Source organism: Adiantum capillus-veneris, chromosome 27 (genome assembly GCF_014529385.1).
Source record: "Adiantum capillus-veneris isolate H3 chromosome 27, ASM1452938v2, whole genome shotgun sequence".
Taxonomy (NCBI): domain Eukaryota; kingdom Viridiplantae; phylum Streptophyta; class Polypodiopsida; order Polypodiales; family Pteridaceae; genus Adiantum; species Adiantum capillus-veneris.
The window spans coordinates 57073671-57096218 of NC_140957.1; the positions used below are offsets into that span (position 1 = coordinate 57073671).

The following is a 22548-nucleotide window of genomic DNA, read 5'->3' on the forward strand; positions in this document are numbered from 1 at the left end:
ATAGTCTACTCAAAGAATGAAGAGGAGCATAGGCATCACTTGGCCATTGTGTTCAAAGAGCTACGCAGTCATAGGTTGCTCATCAATGCAAACAAAAGTGAGTTCTTTCTGGAAGAGATTCACTTTCTGGGACACATTCTCTCAAAGGATGGTGTCCGAATGGATCCTGCAAAAGTTGAAGCGATCAAGTCATGGCCATATTTGAAGACGGTGCACGATGTCCGAAGTTTCGTGGGACTGTGCTCCTATTACAGAAGGTTTATCCGAAATTTCGTTGAGATTGCTTCACCTTTACATGCTCTTCAAAAGAAGGCAGTCACCTTTAGATGGACACAGAAAGAGATTTCAGCTTTTAATCTCTTAAAGGAAAAGATGACTTCAGATCCAGTCATTGTGTTGCCAGATCTTAGGAAGTCATTTGTGGTCCAGTGTGATGCCTGTGGTAGTAGCATTTGTGCAGTGCTAATTCAAGATGGTAGGGTAGTAGCCTATGAGAGCAGAATTTTGCAAGGGCCAGAGATGACCATGCAGGTCTATGAGAAAGAGTTACTGGTTGTGATTCATGCGCTCTTAAGTTGGAAACACTACCTACTAGGAGCAGATTTCGTTCTCCAAACGGACCATCAGACCTTGCGATACTTCTTGACACAGACAAAGTTATCTGAGAAGCATATGCGATGGGCAAATATCTTGTCCATGTTTCATTTTCAGATTGTGCATGTGGAAGGCAAGAAGAATGTTGTGGTTGATGCCTTGTCAAGGAAGCCACAAATTTCAGCTGTGTCAATTCCTTATCATCATGAACTTGATGATATGAGAGAACAGTATGCAAATGATGAAGATTTTGCAAGGGTCTTCGAGCAGCTAATGGATGGACAACGTCATGAACACTATCTTCTCAAAGATGGGTTTATGATGATGCATGGCAGATTGTGTGTCACAAATCCATTGCGACGCAAAGTTATGGAAGAGAGTCATGTCCCACCATATGCAGGGCACCGTGGTATCGATGCTACAGTTAAAGTTGAGACATTCTTCTATTGGCCTACATTGAGAAGAGATGTGGATGCCTTTGTGCGAGAATGCCTAATTTGCCAAAAGATCAAGTTTGAGAGGCAAAAGGCGCCGGGGTTATTGCAACCACTACCTATTCCAGATAAACCATGGGAAAGTATTGCTATGGATTTTATCTTTGATCTTCCGAGAACGCAGACAGGAAACGATGGTATTTGGACCATTATTTGCAGATTCAGCAAACAGGCTCATTTTATTCCTATCAGGAAGAAGATAAAGCCAGATCAGATGGCACGCTTGTTTATGAGCAATATTTTCAAGTATCATGGCATGCCACAGTCGATTGTTAGCGACCGTGATCCACGCATGACAAGTTTGTTCTGGAGAGGCTTGTTTGAGAATATGGTTACAACGCTCAAATTCTCTTCGTCATTTCATCCTCAAACAGATGGGCAGTCAGAAGAGGCAAATTCTACTGTCCTAGATTTGCTGAAGTGTTATGTGTCAGAGCATAAAGGAAAGTGGGAGCAGTATTTACCATTGGTGGAGTATGCATACAATAATACAGTGCATTCATCAACTGGCAAGGCACCTTTTGAGATAGTTGAAGGTGGCAAGAAAGTTCCTCCCATACTGCATTCAAAGGACAAGATATTTGAAGCAGATAAGTATGTTCAGGACATGGATGAAATGTACAAGAAGGTCAAAGTGGCCTTAGAGAAGACTCGGGCAAAGCAAAAGAAAGAAGCTGATCGTCACCGTCATGAAGTGGTATATTCACTTGGTGATTGGGTGCTTTTACGCTTTGAAGAGGCAAGGTTAAAGAAGATGAAGGGCAAGGAAAGATTCTTTCCAAAGCTCAGCATGCGTTACTATGGGCCTTTTCAAGTGTGCGACATAATCAGTGATGTTGCATATAGGCTGAAATTGCCTGACAGTTGGAAGATTCACAATGCGTTTCATGTGAGTCTTCTCAGACCCTATGTGGACGATGTGCCAGAAGATATGCCAGTTGAAGATCAGCCGGAAGTCGAGGAACTTGACGAGATCTTGGTCCCTGAACAGATTTTGGCACACAAGGAAAGGAAAGTGAAAGGCAAGGTAGCTAGGCGTTACTTGGTAAAGTTCAAAAACTATCCACCAATGGATGCTAAGTGGATGGAAGAAGGTGAACTTGCAGAGTCACCAACTGTGTTATCACTTTACCTTGAAGCCTTCGATTTGCAACCTACCTTGACCCCTTGAGTTTCAAAGCTACATGGATTGTCAGCGTGACAATGGCTTTTGAAACAAATGATGTACATGGTATTTAAAGTGAGCTCAAATGAAATACCTGTTACATGAATGTTAGAGTTGTACAGATTGTAAGTTTGGCAATTGCTCTTATGGAATGTCCAAAAGTTTGGTTAGTGCTATAGAAGTGAGTATTTCTTGTCAGTTTGTCAAGGATACAGTAATTGCTTCTATTAAAGAGTACATGTGTAACTGCATTCTTAAACTGTCGATTTGGGTATACTCGAAAGTGTTACGGGATCCAACGTGTACTATAAGACAGTGGCAAAATGTGCAGCTACCATTTTGTCATTGGAAAGTTAGTGACTCAAAGCAATGGCAGAGTGCGAAGCTACCACTATGTCATTGGGACAGGGTTCACACGCAGGCAATACATGAGTCGACGAGGTGTTGAATACACCAGGGTTGACAATGAGCATGTATGTGTCGTACATGTGTCGACAGGTGTTGAATACATCAGTGTTGACTAGGAGCATGAACGACATAGATGCAAACGAGGACGTTTGAGATTTCAAGAGGGGGGTATGTCACCAGCGTGTGACTACTATCTATCCTTTTTTGTTGATTTCTTTCTTATTATCTATTTACTTTCACTTTTTGGAAACACCCCTCGGGAAATCTAACTGCCCTGCATTGCATAGCTAGTGTGGAACTGTCCAGAGGGAGTCCATGCCTGAGGGCAAGAGAGCACTAAGGTTGGACAAAGACTATGGTTAGCCAAGTGGGGTCATTGACTAGCCAAAGTGGAATCCTTTGCTACAGAGGCTACATTTCAGTTCTGGATGTGGCCGCAGTGTACAAAAAGGGTCGGATGACCTAGAAAGATACAATGGCAGCATCTCCTAAAATTTAGGGAACTGCTATTTTGGGACCTGAAAATGTGTTGGCGTCATTACCTCCGGAATGACAAAGGGAACATTTTCTTACTCTGCCGTGAAGTCAACTGGGCAACCGGTTGGGAGATTTTTAGGCGGCAACTCCGAAACGGGAAAATGCTTGTAAATGTGCCAAGTGGCACCTTCTGGTGCACTTTCCTCATGCAACAAGAAGTGGCGCTGAATTTGAAGGAGGGAGAGCCTCATTTTCAGAATTTGTCACAGGTTAAGAGCTATGGAGTGCTTCCTTTCCCTCCTATGTACAGTGCGGTGCCAAGAGTGATGCCCTGCACGCTACGCACTGCCCTCTCTCTCCCCTATGGCAGTATGTTATGCCCCACTAGTGGGCTTTTCAATTGACCAATGTACAGTTGTGTGGGTTCATGCGCGATTGCCGAGGCAAGAGCCTCTTGCACAGGTACTGGATTAGCTAGCGGCTAATCCCCCGCAGGTACAGGTGAATTCGGAGAGGTTTCACGCCAGAAATCTCGTCCGATTCAAAGGGCAAGTAGCCCTACAGGTGCGGGAGCTCGAGGACTTGCTACGGATGCGATCGGCACGCGAAACGGAGCCCGAAACAGTAAATTACAGCCTGCTGTGTATTTTTGCAGGTTTAGGGTTTTGGCCCTAAACGGACCCTAATACCCCCAGGAGGTTCGGGGACGCGAGGGGACCGCTGTACAGATGATCTGGTGCATTTTCGGGGCTGAAAACAGAGAATTCAGCGTGCTGCAGATTCTCGCCAGGTTTTGCAAAGTGCCTGTATGCGTCGGGAAAGTCAATCAATGCGTGGGGATACTGACTGTGAAGGGTCCTAGTACAGTTATGCTGCCGAAATCGGGCCGGAATAGTTGAAATTCAGCCAAGTTTGTGCGGGGCAGCTTTTAGGGATTCACAGGTTTATTCCCTCTTTTGAAGAATAAAGAAATACCGAAAGGGGCGCCTAAGTTAGGGGCCAATCTGGTGTCGGTCTACTCATACAGGTGCAATCTAGCAACCTGTATCCCTTTCCCCCGTGTTGTGTCTTGAAAGTATAGGTAAAATAGATGACTAATAATGGGTGAAAGCTAAATCAAGGTTTGAAGTAAAGTCTACCGCCCTTTTTGGATTGAAGAGGCCGGTTTCATCAGCCCCCACAGCATAGCAGTACGAGAGGCATACTGCTTGATCAGGCGATCCCGTCGCCCACGGATGAGGGGGTCCTCCCTCCTCATCATCAGATTGCGACAAAGGATCCCATACCATACCGGCGCGACATAAGAGCCGTCCACTATTTTCTTTTCAGTTGTTTGTACTTTTTGTACCCACACCTAGTATTTGATTCACCACATATAACCTTTTGGTCTCATAGGTCATTTTGGCCTTTTGAAGACGTTAATATTACATTTCGTTTCGTTTCATCTCTCTCTCTCTCTCTCTCTCTCTCTCTCTCTCTCTCTCTCTCTCTCTCTCTCTCTCTCTCTCTCTCAGATCATCAAGCTCATTCGCCAGGACATGACTCAACTGGATACCAGGAGGACTTGGATTCAACCGACACAGGAGTTGGGCACGAAGATGGCTTTCTATACGGAGCATCTTCTCTAGCTCACTAAGGATGGTTTTGTGGTGAGGCCCAGATACATGGACACCCACTTATCTCACGGGATACGGTGTGCTATTGGTCAGATATGCACATCTTCACACCAACTTCGGGTGGAGACTGGCAGATACATCGGAGTGTCAGCAGAGGCCAGAACATGTCCCCTATGTCATACGGAGGCTGAGATAGAGTTTCACTATGTATGTGTAAGGTGCAGCGGAAGTGAATGTTGAACTTTGCTCGAGTGCTCCGAACTGTGCTCAAGGGTTCCTTTTACTTACAGAAGGGAGAGCCTTCCGTTCCTTTAGTGAGAGAGTACAATGGACACAAACAAAGTGGATGAACACTGTGAATGAAGGTGCTGAGACTGAGAGATAGAGAGAGAAGAATACGACACCAGAATGTTGTCAAATCCCTCGTCCGAAGGCCCCACTCTCTATGGCAAGAGCGGTCTACTATTGATTGCACAAATCTCTACAGTGCTTGGACTTGCCAACGATGTCGGCGACGATGAGGACGACGACGAGACGGGCTGAAATCTGCAAATCTTTCTCCCCTGAATTTTGACTCTATGTCGATGATGACGACGATGCAACGACGAAGCACTGAAAACGCACATGCTGAAATCTGTGTTTTCTGGGCTGAAACTATAAACGCTCGTTGATCTAACCGTGCAGTGAGGATCTACTGCGGGAAGGTGAGATTTGCGAGGTTTGGGGGTTCTACTACGGAGTCTTGATGCTGAAAAACTGAAAACGCTGGTGCTAACTGAGATTCTATCACGATGAATCTACAAAACACTGAGTTGCTCTGCTGATCCAAAAACGCTAGGCTGAGTTCTCTCTTGCTGATGCAATCTGCTAACGCTAGGGCTGATCTGTGGTCTTGATGCCAAAAACGCTAGGGGATCTGTTGTTCTGCTACTGCCGGGGCTGATCTGCCATGCAAAAACGCCACGGCTGTTGAAGGTGAAAAACGCTAGGCCTTGCAAATGCAAAAAACGCTAGGTTTGCTGATGGGGGGAAGTCTTGCTAAGAAGGTGCCTGTTGAACAGATGTTCTTGCTACCTCTTCTGCCCAAAAGTGCTAGCGCTAGCTTTACTTATATGCTTGCTTGCTAAATTTGCCCTACCTAGTTTCCCAATAAAAGTCACTTAAAAATAATAAGTGAAAAATGGCTAAGATAAGGAAAATAGTTTTTTTGCCCTGTAAAATGCTCCTGTTTAGGTCACCCTGGTCCGATGCGCAGGATGCCCGGTCAGACTACTGACCATGGAGGAGATTGATGAGATCTACCAAGATGGACTTCTTGTGATCCTCATGACGATTGTATAGCATGCTCACTCTTGTATATCACTTCTGTCGCAACCTTGTATCAGCCTTTGTATCATATATTGTATGAGCCCCGCCCCCCCAACCCCTTACCATCTAGTAGGTAGGGATTTTTTATATTTTTTTCCTCACCTCGCTTTTTATCTTTTGTACCCAGACATTGTACTAGATTCCACCATGTTGTAACTTTGTGGTCTCATAGGTCTTTTTGGCCTTCTGAAGATGTTAATATACCATTTCATTTCATTCCCCCTCTCTCTCTCTCTCTCTCTCTCTCTCTCTCTCTCTCTCTCTCTCTCTGGAAAACCAAGGTTATGGTGTTCAACACCACACCACAGTGGGTCAGGAGGTCAGCACCCACATTTACGTATGGCCAGGAGACTGTGGAGTACACATATGCATATACTTATTTGGGAGTAGTCTTCGGTGGACCGGTGTTTTCACTAAGGAGAGCATCCGAGACTAGGATGACGAGAGCATATGCAGCTTTGGGAGGACTGGAGAGGATGTGTTTGCATGTTCAGTTTCAGGAACCACGAACAAAGCTCTGGCTTTTTAAACTTTGACACTCTAGTGACTCCAGCAGCCAGCTATGCTCTATGGAGTTCACGTATGGGTACCCTCAGTAGACCACCATGAGAGATATGGCAACACAAATGAATGGAGATGTATGGAGAGGCCTCTGGTCTCTATGATCGCTCGGATGATCCAGGCTAAGGCCTCAGTGCCGCATGAGATTATCCGAGCCGAGCTAGGCCCCCCCCCCCCTCCCAACCCCCCCCCCCCCCGCCCCCCTCGTGGTGGAGGCATTGACTAGATCAGTATCCTTTATGCATGGTCTATGGGATCTCCCCAAGGATAGATACGCTCGGCTTGCCTTGGAGTCATCTCGACAATTAGCTCTACAAGGAGATTCAGCATGTTGGTATGGACAGATGACAGCATGGTTTCAGTCACATGGTTTCAACATGGATAGATTGCCTCCGTTTCAATACTCCCTGGATGCACCCTCCCTATCTCTCACACGAACAGAGATCACCAGACTCAAACGTCAGGATCTCTGATTCAGCTAGATACCAGGAGCACATGGATACAACCAACACAGGAGTTGGACACGAAGATTGCCTTCTACAGAGAGCATCTTCTCCAACACAACGACATTGACTACAGAGAAGGGCAGAACAATTGTACTTGACATCAAACTTAAGGGCAAGTCTGTCCCTATTGTATCGGCTTCAACCATTTCTAAATTAATGAAATCCAGTTCGTTTGTTTACTCGATCTTTATGAAAGAGTTGAGTGATGAGGATAGGACAAATATATCTAAATTTGATAAAGAATGCCAATATTTTCTCCACTCTCATGCCGATTGCTTCTCAGAGGGCCTGCTGTCACGTGACACATCCCAACCCTATGTGTCCGTGGACAAGCTACACCACAGCAGGGTTCAATCAGTCCAGTCAGTTTAGATTAGCAGTGATCTGGCACTTTTGTGAGTCTATTCGTAGACCGTGCATGCCCAGTCACTTAGCATAGATGCATATCCTCCGATTGCACACAGCATGATCATCGGAATTCCCATCAGAATCCATTAGCATCAGTTAGGAGAATTTTCCAGTGCATTTAGCCTATTTTCCCTATTTTTGGTTATTTTCACTTATTATTTTTAAGTGACTTTCCAACAAAAGTAGGTAGGGCAATTTTGCTAAGTTAATATATAAGCAAACCCAAGTTAGCACTTTCTGGCAGAAGAGGCACCAGGAGCTTCCCGCTCAACAGGCAACTTCTCAGCAGTACCCCCCCTCAGCACCATCGCCTTGCCTCTAGCAGACTTGGCGTTTTCTCCATAGCAAGCCATCGCCACCCCCCCCCCCCCCCAGTTCCCTGGCGTTTCCTTATCCAACGACCATCGCCAGAAAGCATCAAAGCCTAGCGTTTTTATCATGACCACCATCAGCGTTTTCATGCCATTTACTAATGCTAGCATCAACAGCAGGTTCAGCTTTTTTCTTCATTGAATTCAGCAGAGCAGACATCAACCTTGTAGCGTTTTCATCAGCAGATGCATATCAGCCCTAGAGTTTCCTGTTTCCAGCCATTTGGCAGCAGAAGGTCAGCAAATCACTAACGCTAGGACAGCAGGTCAGTGTTTTTGGTTTGCAGCCTAAAAACGCAGATTTTCAGCATATGGAACAGTAGCAGATCAGCCCCCAGTCGGTTGCAGAAGTCCCCCCATCTTTAGCCCAAGAAAACGCAGCCAAAACAGTCATTTTCAGCCACCGAAGCAGCCACGAAAATCAGCACTTAGAAGATCTCAGATTTCAGCCATCAAGTCGTCGTCCTCATCACCGTCGTCGTCGTCGGCATAGTCCCATTGCATCAGTCCATTGCATACGCATTGTACACCTTTGTGCAATCAAAGTAGACCACTCTCGCCGACGAGAGTGGGGCCTTCGGAGGAGGGTTTACAACCTCTCGGTGTCGTATCTCTTCTCTCTCCTTCTCTCAGTCTCGTTCACTTGCACGCACAATATCCACTCACTTTGTTCGTGATCATAGCACTCTCCATAAGACGGAAAGCTCTCTCTTTTCCTAAGAACTAAAAGGAACCTTGAGCAATAAAGATCACTAATCTTGAGAAAAAACAACATTCATTCCGTTGCACCTTACATTGGTATCAGAGCTTTGGAAGTGTTCTGCATTACTCAAGGAAAGAACCACAAGAATTTTTTTTTTTGTTGTTGCGATCGCACGAACCCAACTTTACTTGGGCGTGGCAATCCCTAATCATGTTTTGTTGAAGAGTGACAAGAATCCCAAGAAAGAAGGGCTTGTCCAGCCTCCCCTTGTGTCTCTTTTCACTCATTGAGAGCGGACCGTGCACTTAGCGGCCGGCCAATCGACGTGAGGTGGGAAAAAGCAACCTTGGTATGAGCGCGAGGCCGCCAAGGGGTGCGCCCGCAAAAAAGGGTAGAACTCGGGTGAAGAGAAGATCCTTCTCCAACGCGGTTTGCAAGCGAAAGAAAACCTCAAGAACTGTAACAGACTTGGACACTCCAAGTCAAGAATCAACCGCGACAGCACCAAATAACCCCTTCAAAACAATTCACAGATCACAATAGATTTGCACTGGCCCGGCGGAGTTCCGTGCCTAGAGATATTGGCCCCAAAGACTGGCGCCCCTTTCGGTATTTCTTTTTGTATTAATCAATCATCAAAGTACAAGAGAGCGGTTAGGGTTTCACTCTCAGACTCTACGTCCAAATGCTCTGAGAAGTGAGGCCCTCACCACTAATTTAAAGGTTACAAGGGATGCCCAAAAGCAGAGCCCCAAAAGCTTTTAAAATAAAAAGCATCAATTCCTCTCTCTTAGAGAGTCTTTTTTTATTTAAAAAAAAGCAAGTTCTCTCTCTTTCTCATGGTGTGGAGAAAAAGCAAGATTCGCGTCGCTCATCATTCCCAAAACAAAACCAAAAAAAAAAATTCAACCTCCGCGATTTTCGGAAATTAGGGTTTTTGGCAGAAATTAGGGTTTGTAGGAATTTTAGGGTTACTCTTGTTAAAAGAAGCGTGGACCACCAAGTACGAGCATTCCCCTTAAGGTAAGAGGTAGCTCTCCGAATCTTGGAGTGCTCTAAATAGCGTCCTCCCACGAAAGCGATGTCAAACTGCTGTATAAAAGACAAAGCCTTCGAAGCATCTGGGTATCCTAAAAAGTATCAAACTTGATCGAGTGGCCACCTTCCTTAAACTCTCGGACTTTCTTGCTTTTATCCTCGAGAAAGTCATACTGGTTGGCTTTGTAAAAATTCTTCTTGTTCGCATAAAAATTTCCGTTGTCAGAGTCTGAACTGTCCGTAGACGAGTCCTTTGTAGAAGTGTCACTCACTAGGCGAGACTTAGACTTCCTTGCCTTTTTCTTGCACTTTCCGAAGCGTTGTTTCTTGCTTCGCTTTTTGCTTTTCCTGTCTTCTTCGCTCGAGTCTGAAGAGCTAGAAGAACTGTCAGAAGAAGAAGAAGAAGAACTGGGTAGGCCTTCAAACTTGACTCGCTTCTTCAGTTTCTTTGCCTTGTCGAATGTCGACCGTCGACCCAAATATCTCGGGAAGTCAGCGTTTTTCTTCTGCCTTTTTTGCGGTGCTTTTTGGCTTTCTTTTGCGCGTCAAAAAGCTGAGCAATCCGGGCATCAACCACGTTCTCCAGTTGCTTCTCTGTATATTTCTTGGAGGCAGAAGGTTTCTTGAGAGCGGGTTTCGGGAGTGGTGTTGTGGTTCTTTGCCACTCCAAAGAGGTCTGGCTCATATATTTTGCCATCTTCGGGTCCTTGGCAAAATTGAGCATCATCTTTGTTGCATCGCCAATCAATTGACGACGTTCCATCTCTCTTTGCTCCGCCTGAGTAGGCCGAGGCGGACCATACTCTCTGTCAGAATCTTCGTTGTGATCCCTGCCAGCATCTCAAGATCCAAAGGGAGTCGACTGATCATTGCCTGAAGCCATAGGTGCCGCGGAAAAAAATTCGCGGATCGGATTTCCCGTAGAAGAGAAATCGGCCGTGCTCTGATACCACTATAACAGACTTGGACACTCCAAGTCAAGAATCAACCGCGATAGCACCAAATAACCACTTCAAAACAATTCACAGATCACAATAGATTTGCATTGGCCCCAAAGACTGACGCCCCTTTCGGTATTTCTTTTTGTATTAATCAATCATCAAAGTACAAGAGAGCGGTTAGGGTTTCACTCTCAGACTCTGAGTCTAGATGCTCTGAGAAGTGAGGCCCTCACCACTAATTTAAAGGTTACAAGGGATGCCCAAAAGCAGAGCCCCAAAAGCTTTTAAAATAAAAAGCATCAGTTCTCACTCTCTCTCTCTTAGAGAGTCTTTTTTTATTAAAAAAAAGCAAGTTCTCTCTCTTTCTCATGGCGTGGAGAAAAAGCAAGATTCGCGTCGCTCATCATTCCAAAATATATATATTTTTCATTTTATTTTTTTATTTTTTTTTTCAACCTCTGCGATTTCCAAAAATTAGGGTTTTTGTCAAAAATTAGGGTTTGAAAGAATTTTAGGGTTTCTGGCAAAAATTAGGGTTTCTGTTGTCCGCCACGTCATCACTTTGTGACAAGAACCCCAAGAACCCAAGACCCTCAAGACTCAAGAACCTCAAGAACCCAAGATTCTCACGAATCAAGGACCTCAAGAACCTCAAGACTCTCAAGAACCCAAGTTCCTCGCGAGCTTAAGACCCCAAGATTATAGTGCATGGTCGTCACCCGAAGCGGAATGGATACTTCGCATACAGGTGATGAGCATGAGAGAGGCGACGAAGACTCCTCCCCACCCGGAGATGATTTCTTCAACCCTCCCCCTTCGCCATCTACGCCAAACCCTATGGAGGCAGTGGTCAAGCAGATGATGGCCATGATGGATAGACAAGAAGCAAATCGCCTTGCTCAGGAACGTGAGCGCATTGCTCTTGCCGCAAAACAAGAAGAAAATCAACTTGCTTTCGAACGCGAGCGCGATGAACGAGAAACTCAAAGGGAGATTCGTCATCAAGAATTTATTTCCCACATCCTAGCTTCGAAGACCGAACCACCCAAAGATCGTGGAAGTTCAGCAAGTGGCGCAAGCCACGATGCGGATTCCAACCATCCAATCACAGAAAAGTTGACTTTCACTAAGTATGACGGTAAGATGGATGCTACAGTTATTCATTCTTGGTTGCATCAAATTAATGCTTATTTTGCGACAACTAAGAAGACAGGAAATAGCAAGGTTTTGACGGCAGCTATGTACCTTGCCGGTGATGCCATCAATTGGTACCACGCATGGCAAGAGGCACAGCTAGCCGCGCACCAAGAGGTAGTCGACGATTTCACGCCCCTCTCTTTTAGTTGGGCTGATTTCCAAGACAAGCTCAAGGCGCGGTTTATGCCACCTCAGTACCTTGCACGATTGAAGGACGATTGGCGCGCTCTCAAGCAAAATGGTATGCCGGTTATGTCTTTCTCTAATCGTGTTTTGCAGCTAGGTACCCAACTTCGCATGTCGGATGATGAGCGCAAAGAGGCTTTTCTCTTTGGATTGGACGAGTATATCAAGTACGATGTCGAGGTATTCGATCCAATCAATCTCAACAAGGCGGTAGCGATTGCTCTCGCACAGGAGATGAAGCAAAACAAGGGAAAGCCTAAGGAGAACAAGACTTCCACAAGTACCTCGTAGACTTCTCAGAACCCGCAAAACGGTAAGAACGATAAGAATGGTAAGAATGATAACTCTTCTAACCAATCTTCCAACAGTATCTCATCAAAGAATTCTTCCAATGAATCTAAGGGTAAGGCTAATACAACTGCTAAACCTAAGCTTACTCCATAAGAAAAGGTAGCACAAGGAATTGTAGGAGGTTACATCACGTCGAAAGAACAAAGCACTTATTCTAAGGAAGGTCGTTGTTTTCATTGTCACATTAAGGGTCACATAAAAAGAACATGTCCTAAGTTTGAATCGAATGACTCTAAAGAACCCACATCACCCACTACATCTGTCAATGCAATGAATGATAACACGATTGTGCCCAAAGTCTCTCAAGACCCTCCCATTGATGATTCTCTCATTAAATGTTATGGTCGTACCTCGGGGCACCGTTTTGTCATATTGTTTGACCTAGGTAGTATGCATGATGTGATCGGTTCCTCTCTTGTTGAGAGAGCCCGCCTCGAAGTTAGTCCGAGATCTCCTATCGAGGTCTCTCGCTTTCGTCCCGGTATGGACGCTCTCATCACGGAGGAGTGCCTTGATGTGTTGTTTGCGATTCAACAGACTGCCTTCACTAGAAGATTTATTGTTTCTCCTCTCTCGGGATGTGATATGATTTTAGGCATTAAATGGTTTCGTGATAATGATGCTCTCATAAAATTTTCGGCTAACACTATAACTCTCAATGCCGACAGTGATTCTCCTACTGTCTTTCATGGAATGGACATTGCTCCTTCTCCATCTCTCATTGCTAATATGAAGGACAAGATTGAAAGGATTCGAGATAAGGAGACTCTCTCAGTCTCTTTTTCTCCACAGTATGACACACAAGATTTGCAAGATTATGAGAAGCATGATGATTTGGATGATAATGACTTGCATGATGATTGGGATGAAAAAGACAAGCATGATGAATTGCATGAAGATGATGTGATTGTTCACATGGATAATGTGTTAGAAGATGCTTTTTCTACCAAAGTTAACCTCGTTGTAGATTCGATCAATCACCAAGAATCAATCTTGGCTTTCAAGTCGAGGTCCACAGATCCCCCACAAGACGATTCGATAGATCCCGAAGAAGCGATCTTGACTCTCGAGCCTTGGTCCAAAGAACCCTCACAGGAAGTATTATGTGTTCGCATGATTGATACGCACGCATTGTTCGAGTGTTTCATTCGTGAAGGTTTCTTGTATTTTAGTCAACATCGTTATGTGATCCCTTTTCCTAGGCATGACATATTGTATGTTGAGCACGTTTCTATCATGGATGAGCACGAATGTATGCGGATTGTTCATGAAAAGCTGAAAAGTTTGTATGTCACGAAGTCACATTCCATGTCTCTTCCTTGGCATGACACAGTTGAAAAAAGAGCACATGATAGTATGAGCACCACGCATGGGCATTTCCATTGTGATTTGCCACGGTTGATTGACTTCGATCAAACAGAAAGGATCCCCATCTGAAAGGAATCTTCTTCTTTGTCAAGTCATGAAGTGGTCCTGCTACATGAGCAAATCCTCGGACAAACCTTCGATAATATGAACATAATCCTAGAAAGCTACGTACATCATGTACCGTAGTGGGAATAGGCCAATCTTCTACCACTCGGATCTTGGCAGGATCCATACTCACTTTATTGTGGGAGACTACATGGCCGAGATAGTGTATCTCAGAGAGAAAGAACTCGCTCTTCTTTGCATTCACATGCAACTCATGCTTTCGCAATTCTTGAAACACTAAGTCCAAGTGCTTTTGATGTTCCTCTTCTGACTTAGAGAAGATGAGTATGTCGTCAAAGAATACTCCAATAAAAGCTCGATACGGGCTGAAAATGCGGTCAATCATGCGATTGAACGTCGCAGGAGCATTGGTCAAGCCGAAAGGCATTACCAAGAATTCATATAGTCCAAAGGTTGTGCGGAAAGCAGTCTTATGGACATCCTCAGGGGCGATCCGTATCTGATGATACCCACTCTTTAAGTCTATGCGACTAAAGACACTTGCACCCTACAACTTATCAAGTATATCATCAATCCGAGGGATCAGAAAGCGATTCTTGATTGTGATCTTGTTTAAAGACCGATAGTCTATGCACATTCGAAACGTGCCATCTTTCTTCTGCACCAATAGAACTGGAGAGCAGTAGGGTGAAGCACTTGGCCGTACTAACCCTTTCTAGAAGCTCGTTGACTTGCTTCAAAATTTCCTCTTGCTGAACAAGACTTACCCGATAAGGGGGTTGATTGGGAGGCGAGCTACCCGGTATGAGATCTATGCGGTGATCTTCCAGGCGTACCGGAGGGAGTTCATCAGGAAGTGTTTCCGTGAAACAATCCTTGTACTTTTCAATAAATTGAAGACGCTTAATTTCCAGACTAGAGAGAGAGTCCCTACTAAGTTTATCCTTTGCAAAAATCAAGTAAGCAGAAACAAACTTCTTCATTTCTTTCTTAATGGAGATATGGCTTACAATTGGGAACTGCCAATCTCCTGCATCAGCTTGAATCTTTATTTTCTTACCCCCATGATCAAAAGTGAGTGTCTTTTCCACATAATCGGGAATAGGTGTCATGTGAAAGTGCCATGGCATACCCAAGATGATATCACATCCCTCGATAGGTGCCATCAAAAATGATTCGCGGTCCTTGTACTCGCCAATCCGAAGATTGAGTTGTCCTTGCACGGGAGTTGCATTGGTTGTAAACCCCTCGAATGCCGATCCGGATGTAACCGGTGTGCCAAGCTAAGCAGGTGTGAGGCACAAACGTTCCGCAGTATCCAGGGAGATGAAGTTATCCGTGGATCCTGGATCATAAAGAATCAGTACTCGCCGGTTGTTCAAAGACCCCCAGCCCTTCAGAAGTTGACGCTTCCCTTTCTCCATTTCTGTGTTTCCTTGCATTTGAGTAGGAGAAAGGTACTTAGTTCGCTTGCCAGTGCCCTCTGGCTTCTTAGAATGATCATCGTCTCTAGATGGAGGACGTTTTCTTCCTTGGCCCCCTTGGTCATTGTAGACCCCTCTTTGTCTTGCACGGTAAGTGCTATTCTCCATCTTTCTGGGCATCCCAGTTGAGTGCAAATCCTCAGCAATGATTGCTGACTCCATCATCCTCTGAAGAGTATCATGCGAATACACCTTCATACTCTTTCGAAGCTGCGGTTGGAGACCCGCTTCGAACTTTCGTTTCTTTTCCTCGTCGGCAATCTTCATGAAGGGAGTGACCTTCAGAAGAACCGACCAATACTTGTCCACATAGGTCGTTACTCTTTCATGTTTCTTCTGGGCAAGCCAGTCCCATTCCTTACGTATGTCCTGCTCGTTGTCGGGCGGAAGAAATTGTTCATAAAATTCAGATTTGAAGCTCTCCCAAGTTCTGGCCTGAGAACCTTCCAGAATCTTGGCTAACCACCAATTACTTGCCGTTTCCTTGAGGTGCATCCCCACATGGCGTAATTTGGATTTTTCTGTGAAGTGCCCATTGGTAAAGGCGACTTCAAACTGTCTGATGAAGGACAGTGCTTTGGAGATGTCTCTCCGTCCGTTGTAGGTTTCGAACTTGATGTCCTTGTCGCCTGATTTGAAGACTCTCATGCGATGTTGAGACTTGCGACCATGCTTCTTGAATCGAGGTTTATCTTTAGGTTGATGTAGGGTAGTGGCAGTAGTAGCGGCTTCCTTCTTCTAACGAGATGATCGAGAAGTAGAAGTATAATCAGGAGAGTAAGATGGAGATGAGATAGAGATGTCCTTGCTCTCGTCTAGCAAAGAGAGCGCTTTTTCCTGGCCTTTCCTTGAAGTAGGCCGTTCATTCCGATCCGTAGATCCTTTGTGCACCTCGGCACGTTCTTCTTCTCTTGCCTCTTGTGGTCTCACGCCAACAGTGTTGTCTGGATGCTTGGCTGCATCAGTTCCATTCGTTTTCTACATTCCGCCCAAAAGCTTTTGGACGTCTGGCAACAATAAGATTTGTTGCAACTCCGCAAGCTGAGCTTGCACTTGTTGAAGCTCCTCTTCCAACGCTTCTCCCTTGGCTCGACATGGTTCTTCCCGTTCTTCCCGGAATCGTCCTTCTTTGCAGAGAAAGAGAGGAGTCCGGGCTCTGATACCACTGTCACAAAACGGGAGCGTACACGAGCACTTAGAAAATCTGAAAATTATAATTCTTTGAAAACATGAGAGAAGGGAGAAGATCGACACAATATTGGGGACCAGAAGATGGGATGGTCCCCCCCCCGTTAAGAGTATTCTTTTATTCAGTGAGAATTCTTATACAAGCACGAGAACCCGAGGAAACCCCTCCGTTCTGTAGTCTTAGACCCGAAGGTCGTGCTTCCCCGTAAAGGGCTTGGGCACAAGGCCGTTCCTTCCCATGAGGGACTTAGGCGCGAAGCCGTACTTTCCCGTAAGGGACTTAGGCGTGAAGCCGTACTTCCCGTGAAGGGCCTTCCCGTGAGACGGGAGATTCCTGCAAAACAAACCACACAAAGCAGCAATTCTCAATGCGTATCAACACCTTATACCTGTCACTCCTTGCTCGGAGAATCAACCTCCGTACTCAGTCGTCACGCGAGCACTTGCAAATTCCGTCGCCAGTCTCTGCTCCAGAATCCCAGCGCTTGCACTTCCTGCTGCTTCCGGCTCCTCCAAACTGAAACGCTAGCTACCCTTTTTATAGGGTCTGACACCCGGCAGGAATAGGGGTCCAAAAGCAGAGCTTGGCGCTCCTAGAGAGAGGAGAGAGAAAATCGCGTTTTCTAGAGAGGAGAGAGAGAGAGAGAGAGAGAGAGAGAGAGAGAGAGAGAGAGATCGCAATTCAGCCCCCTTGCGTAGGTTTTAGCGCTGACTTTTTTTTTTTTAAGGGCCTTGCTTGCTTTATTTTATTAATAAAAGCCTAGTCACTTAAAAGTGACCGGCCACTTTAATAAAATAAAGTGTGAACCTGTTCAAACTTTAAAAACTCACTTAGTTAGTGAAAACAATGCTATACGAACACATTCCAGGCGTCCCCGGGTGCAGGACACGACACAGATGCAATGCAGACACAGACTCCTCGCGGGAAAACATATGTCCTCCCGCGACTGTTCCTGCTTTTCGTAAAAAGCTTCATTGAACCCATCTTTATTCTTGTGCTTGCGTTCTTACGAGTATTTTCTTGCTCAGTTCGGATTTCCTCCTTAGCCTACGGGATGCCCCCTTACTGATGCACCCGTCACCCATCATGTGACGCATCAGAGGCACTCGTAACCCGGCCCTTTCCACCGAACTTACGGAAACTCCTTCGTGATGTTTACCGTCACCCATCAAATGACACATCAGAGTTGTCCGTTCCCGATGGCAATTCCTGTAGCTACAATCTTTTTAACAGTTCTTAGTGCACATAATAAAATATCCTAAAAAAGAGATTTAATCATTAAAAATAAGAAAATAGTCCAATTAGCAACAGCGCCAATCTTTGGGGCCAATATCTCTAGGCACGGAACTCCGCCGGGCCAGTGTCGAATAAATTGTGAACTATGAACTGTTCTGAAGTGGTTATTTGGTGCTGTTGTGGTAGATTCTTGACTTGGAGTGTCCAAGCCTATTACAACTTCCCTTTGTGGACTGATCATGTCCTCAGAGCATGGCACTTCCCTTTTACTCATGTGCCAGCTCTCGTTCACCACATCACTCCAGGGGGGATTTGTTAACATATAGATGTGGTAGTGATGTGTGTGAACACACTTAGGACCGCCAGGGCATTTTTTCTAGGTTTTTTCCCCCGTGCATTATATGTACGCCCATTCATTCTAGGGCTATCCATCTTTTGATTGCACACTAAGTAGTATACTCTCTGTTGTGTGCCTTGAGCTTCCTTCGTCTTCTCCAAGCTGTGTGTGTTTCCCTGCAACCCTAATTCCAACACTTTTGCGCTGGCAGCTTTTCAGCACCTGTTTTTGAAGGCCAGTTGCTCTTGAGTTTGAAAGATTTTCATGTAACTGTTTTTTATGGCATGCACCTTCGTACTGAAGCATGCCAGAGAATGAGCCCTTTGCTCATATTTAAAAGGCCCTTTGGAGCCTGAGACAAGAGTTGCACTACACATGCCACTGCCCAGTTTACTATGACTCTCTAGAGTCATGGGATATGAGGACCAGAGATGCCTCGGATTGTTTTTGCTCGAGTTGCGCAGACACACAGAGAGAGCCTGATGAGAGGAGAGGCTAGCAAGTCTCAGAGATGGATAACAAACTTCTTTAGAGCGAACACTAGACAACCGGAGCAGCTACTACCACAGCAGAGTCCACATTCTCCTCACACCAGAGGCACATTGATTGACCAAGCAACCGAGCTAGGGAGATCCAGACACCCACGACTGCGGAGGACCACACAACATCGATGGAGGTTGCATCAAAGGATTTGGATCACTCTGGCCCGACATGCACAACGCCCGGTCAGACTATTGACCACAGAGGAGATTGATGAGATCCGCCAGCGACAGATGATGGATCCCTTATGATTTAGCTCTTTTTGAGGATACACCCACATTGTGTTGTGTTAGCCCCCATTCACTACTTTAGTACCCCTTTTTCAGCACCTTTTTATTCATTTTTGATACTTAGACTTTGTATCAGATCCACGACATTGTAATTTGTTGGTCTCATAGGTCACTTTGGCCTTTTGAAGAGGTTAATATACCATTTCATTTCATTCATTCTCTCTCTCTCTCTCTCTCTCTCTCTCTCTCTCTCTCTCTCTCTCTCTCTCTCTCTCTCTCTCTCTCACAGGTAGTACGGACAAACAACAGGAGTGAGAAACCTGAAGACCTGCCGCAGAGGAATTGAGACAAAAACCTGACTACAGCTGGGCGGGTATCAATGAGGGGGTAGCTATCTCCAATTGAATGGCTATTGAAAGCAAACTGCTTCCAAGCTGCTTGCGAGTGCACATGCAAGTGCTGGCTAACTGCTGCGAGCTTCCAAGCTGCTTGCAGGTGCGCTCGCAAAGGGCTGGCTGATACTGGGAGCTGAGGATGTAGCACATGTAATCAGCCTGCTGGAGTCAATTCCCTTGCTACGTTGGTGCCTCCGAAGCCTGCAAGAGACAATTGCCGCTACTTGCATTAATGATAGACTGGAGTCAATTCCCTTGCTGCATTGGTGCCTCTGAAGCCTGCGGTAGTCAATTACCACTACTTGCACTGGTGATAGCCTGCGTGCGCTCCTGAAGTGATGACCGAAACGCTACACTTGATGGTCGCGTTATTAAACCTCTCTCTCTCTCTCTCTCTCTCTCTCTCTCTCTCTCTCTCTGTGAGATCTGTGTGTGTGTGTGTGTGTGTGTGTGTGTGTGTGAGAGAGAGAGAGAGAGAGAGAGAGAGAGAGAGGATTTTTGTGGACATTGCAAGGACAGCCAATTCTTAGGTTGCATGAGTGTGCGGTTTAAAAAGGAGGGGAGAAGGGAGAGAGGGGAGGGAAAGAAACAATGGATTTCCAAAAAGAATGAAAGGTCAGAGAGATAGGGAGACCATACATTATTCAGGACAGAATGTGATGATTTGTCATCCCAAACCAGTACTAGAACCCGAGCAGTCTCATAGTGAGCCTTGTTCTTCAACAACTCCCCCAGATTTTGATGAGAGCAAGCTTTGTCTCCTGAGACCTCCTTTCGAACTAGCCTTGTTTTGGTGTATATAGACCAACCAGCAATATACACAATATGATGTGCCCCTTCGATAGCCTCACAAATCTCCTCCCAGCACTTTCTGTGTTCAAATTTGATCCCCCCCTCGAGCGGTATTTCAGGAAGGAAGTTGTCTGGAACATGAGCATCTTGATAAAGAGTTATACGACCGCCTTTGCGCAGTGGGAAATAGGTCTTTGGAACCCCCTTATAGTCTGGACCTCTTCCCACACCGTCTTTGTAGAGAGGATCTGTTTCAACTGAACGATACTTCAAAGAAATCTGAAGCTTTGCTCCTGACTTTATTGGCTTCCCATCCCTCCCACAGAGATCATACACCTGATTCTCAATTTGTTGTGTCAAAAGAAATTCTGCTGGTATTCTCGCCTGCCCAATGAACTGGGCACCAAGAACATCATTATCTTTTACAATAATGTCTACTGAAGCAACAGTGTGTGCAACGAGAACTTCAAAATGCTCATTCCAAACAGGGTCAGCTGTGTTGTGAACAACCCGTGTTCTTGCCACAGTGGCATCTTGCAAGACAACACACACATAAGGATCACTTGTTATTCGTTTTCGCACTTGTTCAGCGTCCACGTTTGGAATTGCGCTGATGCATGGCTGGCACATGGCCACGCACTTCCGCAAATTCTCTGAGAAAGAATCCATATTGGGCAGGTTAGTTGCCTCATGAATGGTGGCATCCAATGTTCCATACAACAGAATGGGCTTCCCACTTGAGTAATCTGGAGGAGTGGTATCTCCCGTGTGTGATTCTGGAGGACACAATTCCATGTTGAAGAGCTGAGACAAAAAGTACTCACAATGTCATAAAGTACAAGTCACATTAATTACTAACTCCACAATATGACAAAAGTCAAAAAGATTTCAAATAAGACTATCTTGAACATCATATGTGATAATTCCTAGCAATGCATGGGATATGTGTGATTTGCTAAAAAAGGAATATCCTAGTGGTCGCTTGTTTGCGAGCTTTTTTCTTTCATTATGTGCATACTTTCAATGCCCGTATGCAACTTACCTCATGAAAGCCTCTTATCTGTCTCTCTCACACACACACACACACAAATGTATTGGTAATGATATAAGCCCTCAAAATCTGATCCAACATTGTCAAGAGAAGGAAAAGCGCATTTCTGTATCCTGCTTATCAACAATAGAAAACAAAACATACTATTGTCATAATTGTTTACAAAAGTTTCCAGAAATGAAATTGATAAGAAGGAAACCTGAGAAGTTTACAGAATTAACCACATAAACATCAGGAACGGCAGTAATTTTATACCCTGCACAACTCTGTGCCACTATCCACAGGGCAATGCAAGCATCTAAGATGGATCAGGTTGAAATGGGCCGCTAGAGCTTTCTGAGCTCGGTGCAAAGAGTGCATTGCCAAAAGCATTCAATGTTGTGAATGAATTGGAGTAGTCTTTACAGAAAACATTGTACCAGAGGAAAGGGTTAAATAAAATGTACCTGATTCTACGCACGAAGCTCAATTGCAGGCTCTGCTTCAGCAACAAGGTTGGTTGTCAAATCGAGAGATCAGACTTCGACGTGATCGTCATCCACTTCTGCATTCATCCTCAAATACAACAGATGCGCGTCTGCTGGTAAAACCATGGAGAGGAAGGCTTAGACGAAGAGGAAGGCTTAGAGGGCAGCATGGTGCAGAAATGGGAATGTGGGCAAAAACGCAGAATCGTGAGAGGGCAGCAAAGATGGGGAAGTGCAGGCGAAGTAAAGCCAGGGAACAGAAGAGGCGCAGGGAAATGTGTGCAGGCAGCGCAAGCCTGGAAGCTTTTACGAGCAGCAAGACATGAAGTGAAAAGGAAGTCACGAGAACTAGAGAGGAGAAATGCAAAGAGCTACCAAGATCAGCCGAAATCAGAAGCGAGCAAACGCAAGGGAAGAGCGACAGAAGAGAGAGAGGGTGCAGTGTTTTGGTCATGGAAAAGAACGCCGTCGATCCTCATGTGTCGTGTTAGTGTGAGTACACGTATTGGCGTTTGTCTCTGTCATTTGCGTGCATGCAACCATATGTTCATTCACAGAGAGAGAGAGAGAGAGAGAGAGAGAGCGCACACATTACACTGCACAACTTTGCATAAAAGGCAAGCACATGAAAGGAGTCCAAAGTAGGGAGTACGTAAGTAAAATGGGTGCTTCAAGGACGTCATAACTCACTCTGACACTTGCCTCCCATGAGAATTTTTTCTTTGAAAAGTTACAAAAGCTAAGGGGGTCCCTTATGGGTTAACCGTTACCTCCCTAAAACAACGCCCTCACAAATGAAATCACGGGGCTGCCTATTGATAACTACGAGCTCCACACGACTCGCCTACGGCAGGTCTCGCTCGCTCTTACCAAGGGGGTCAATCTTATACATTCTCAAGCTCACTCATGCGAGTATATGTGTACGTACCTAGTGTGTGTGTGTGTGTGTACATGCATCTACTAAAAATAGCACTCTCTCTTTTTGACATGACCCTGTTGGACATATCCT

At 45.3% G+C, this 22548-nt stretch overlaps 1 protein-coding gene across 2 annotated transcripts in view; it reads right to left on the reverse strand.

The window, feature by feature from the left end:
• The window catches only part of LOC147422029 (phospholipase D delta-like), a 139816-nt gene extending 117715 nt beyond the window's left edge, over window positions 1–22101 (reverse strand). The window contains exons 1-2 of one of the 2 annotated variants that reach the window (XM_086503196.1): window positions 21519–22101; window positions 19869–20825 (exon numbers count right to left, since the gene is read on the reverse strand). In XM_086503196.1, the coding sequence (XP_086359322.1) occupies window positions 19869–20816 (948 nt within the window). In that variant the 5' untranslated portion in view covers window positions 20817–20825; window positions 21519–22101. The remainder of the gene's footprint in view (window positions 1–19868; window positions 20826–21518) is intronic. The other variant, XM_086503197.1, reaches the window with a different exon arrangement.
• Between the last annotated feature and the right edge of the window lie 447 nt (window positions 22102–22548).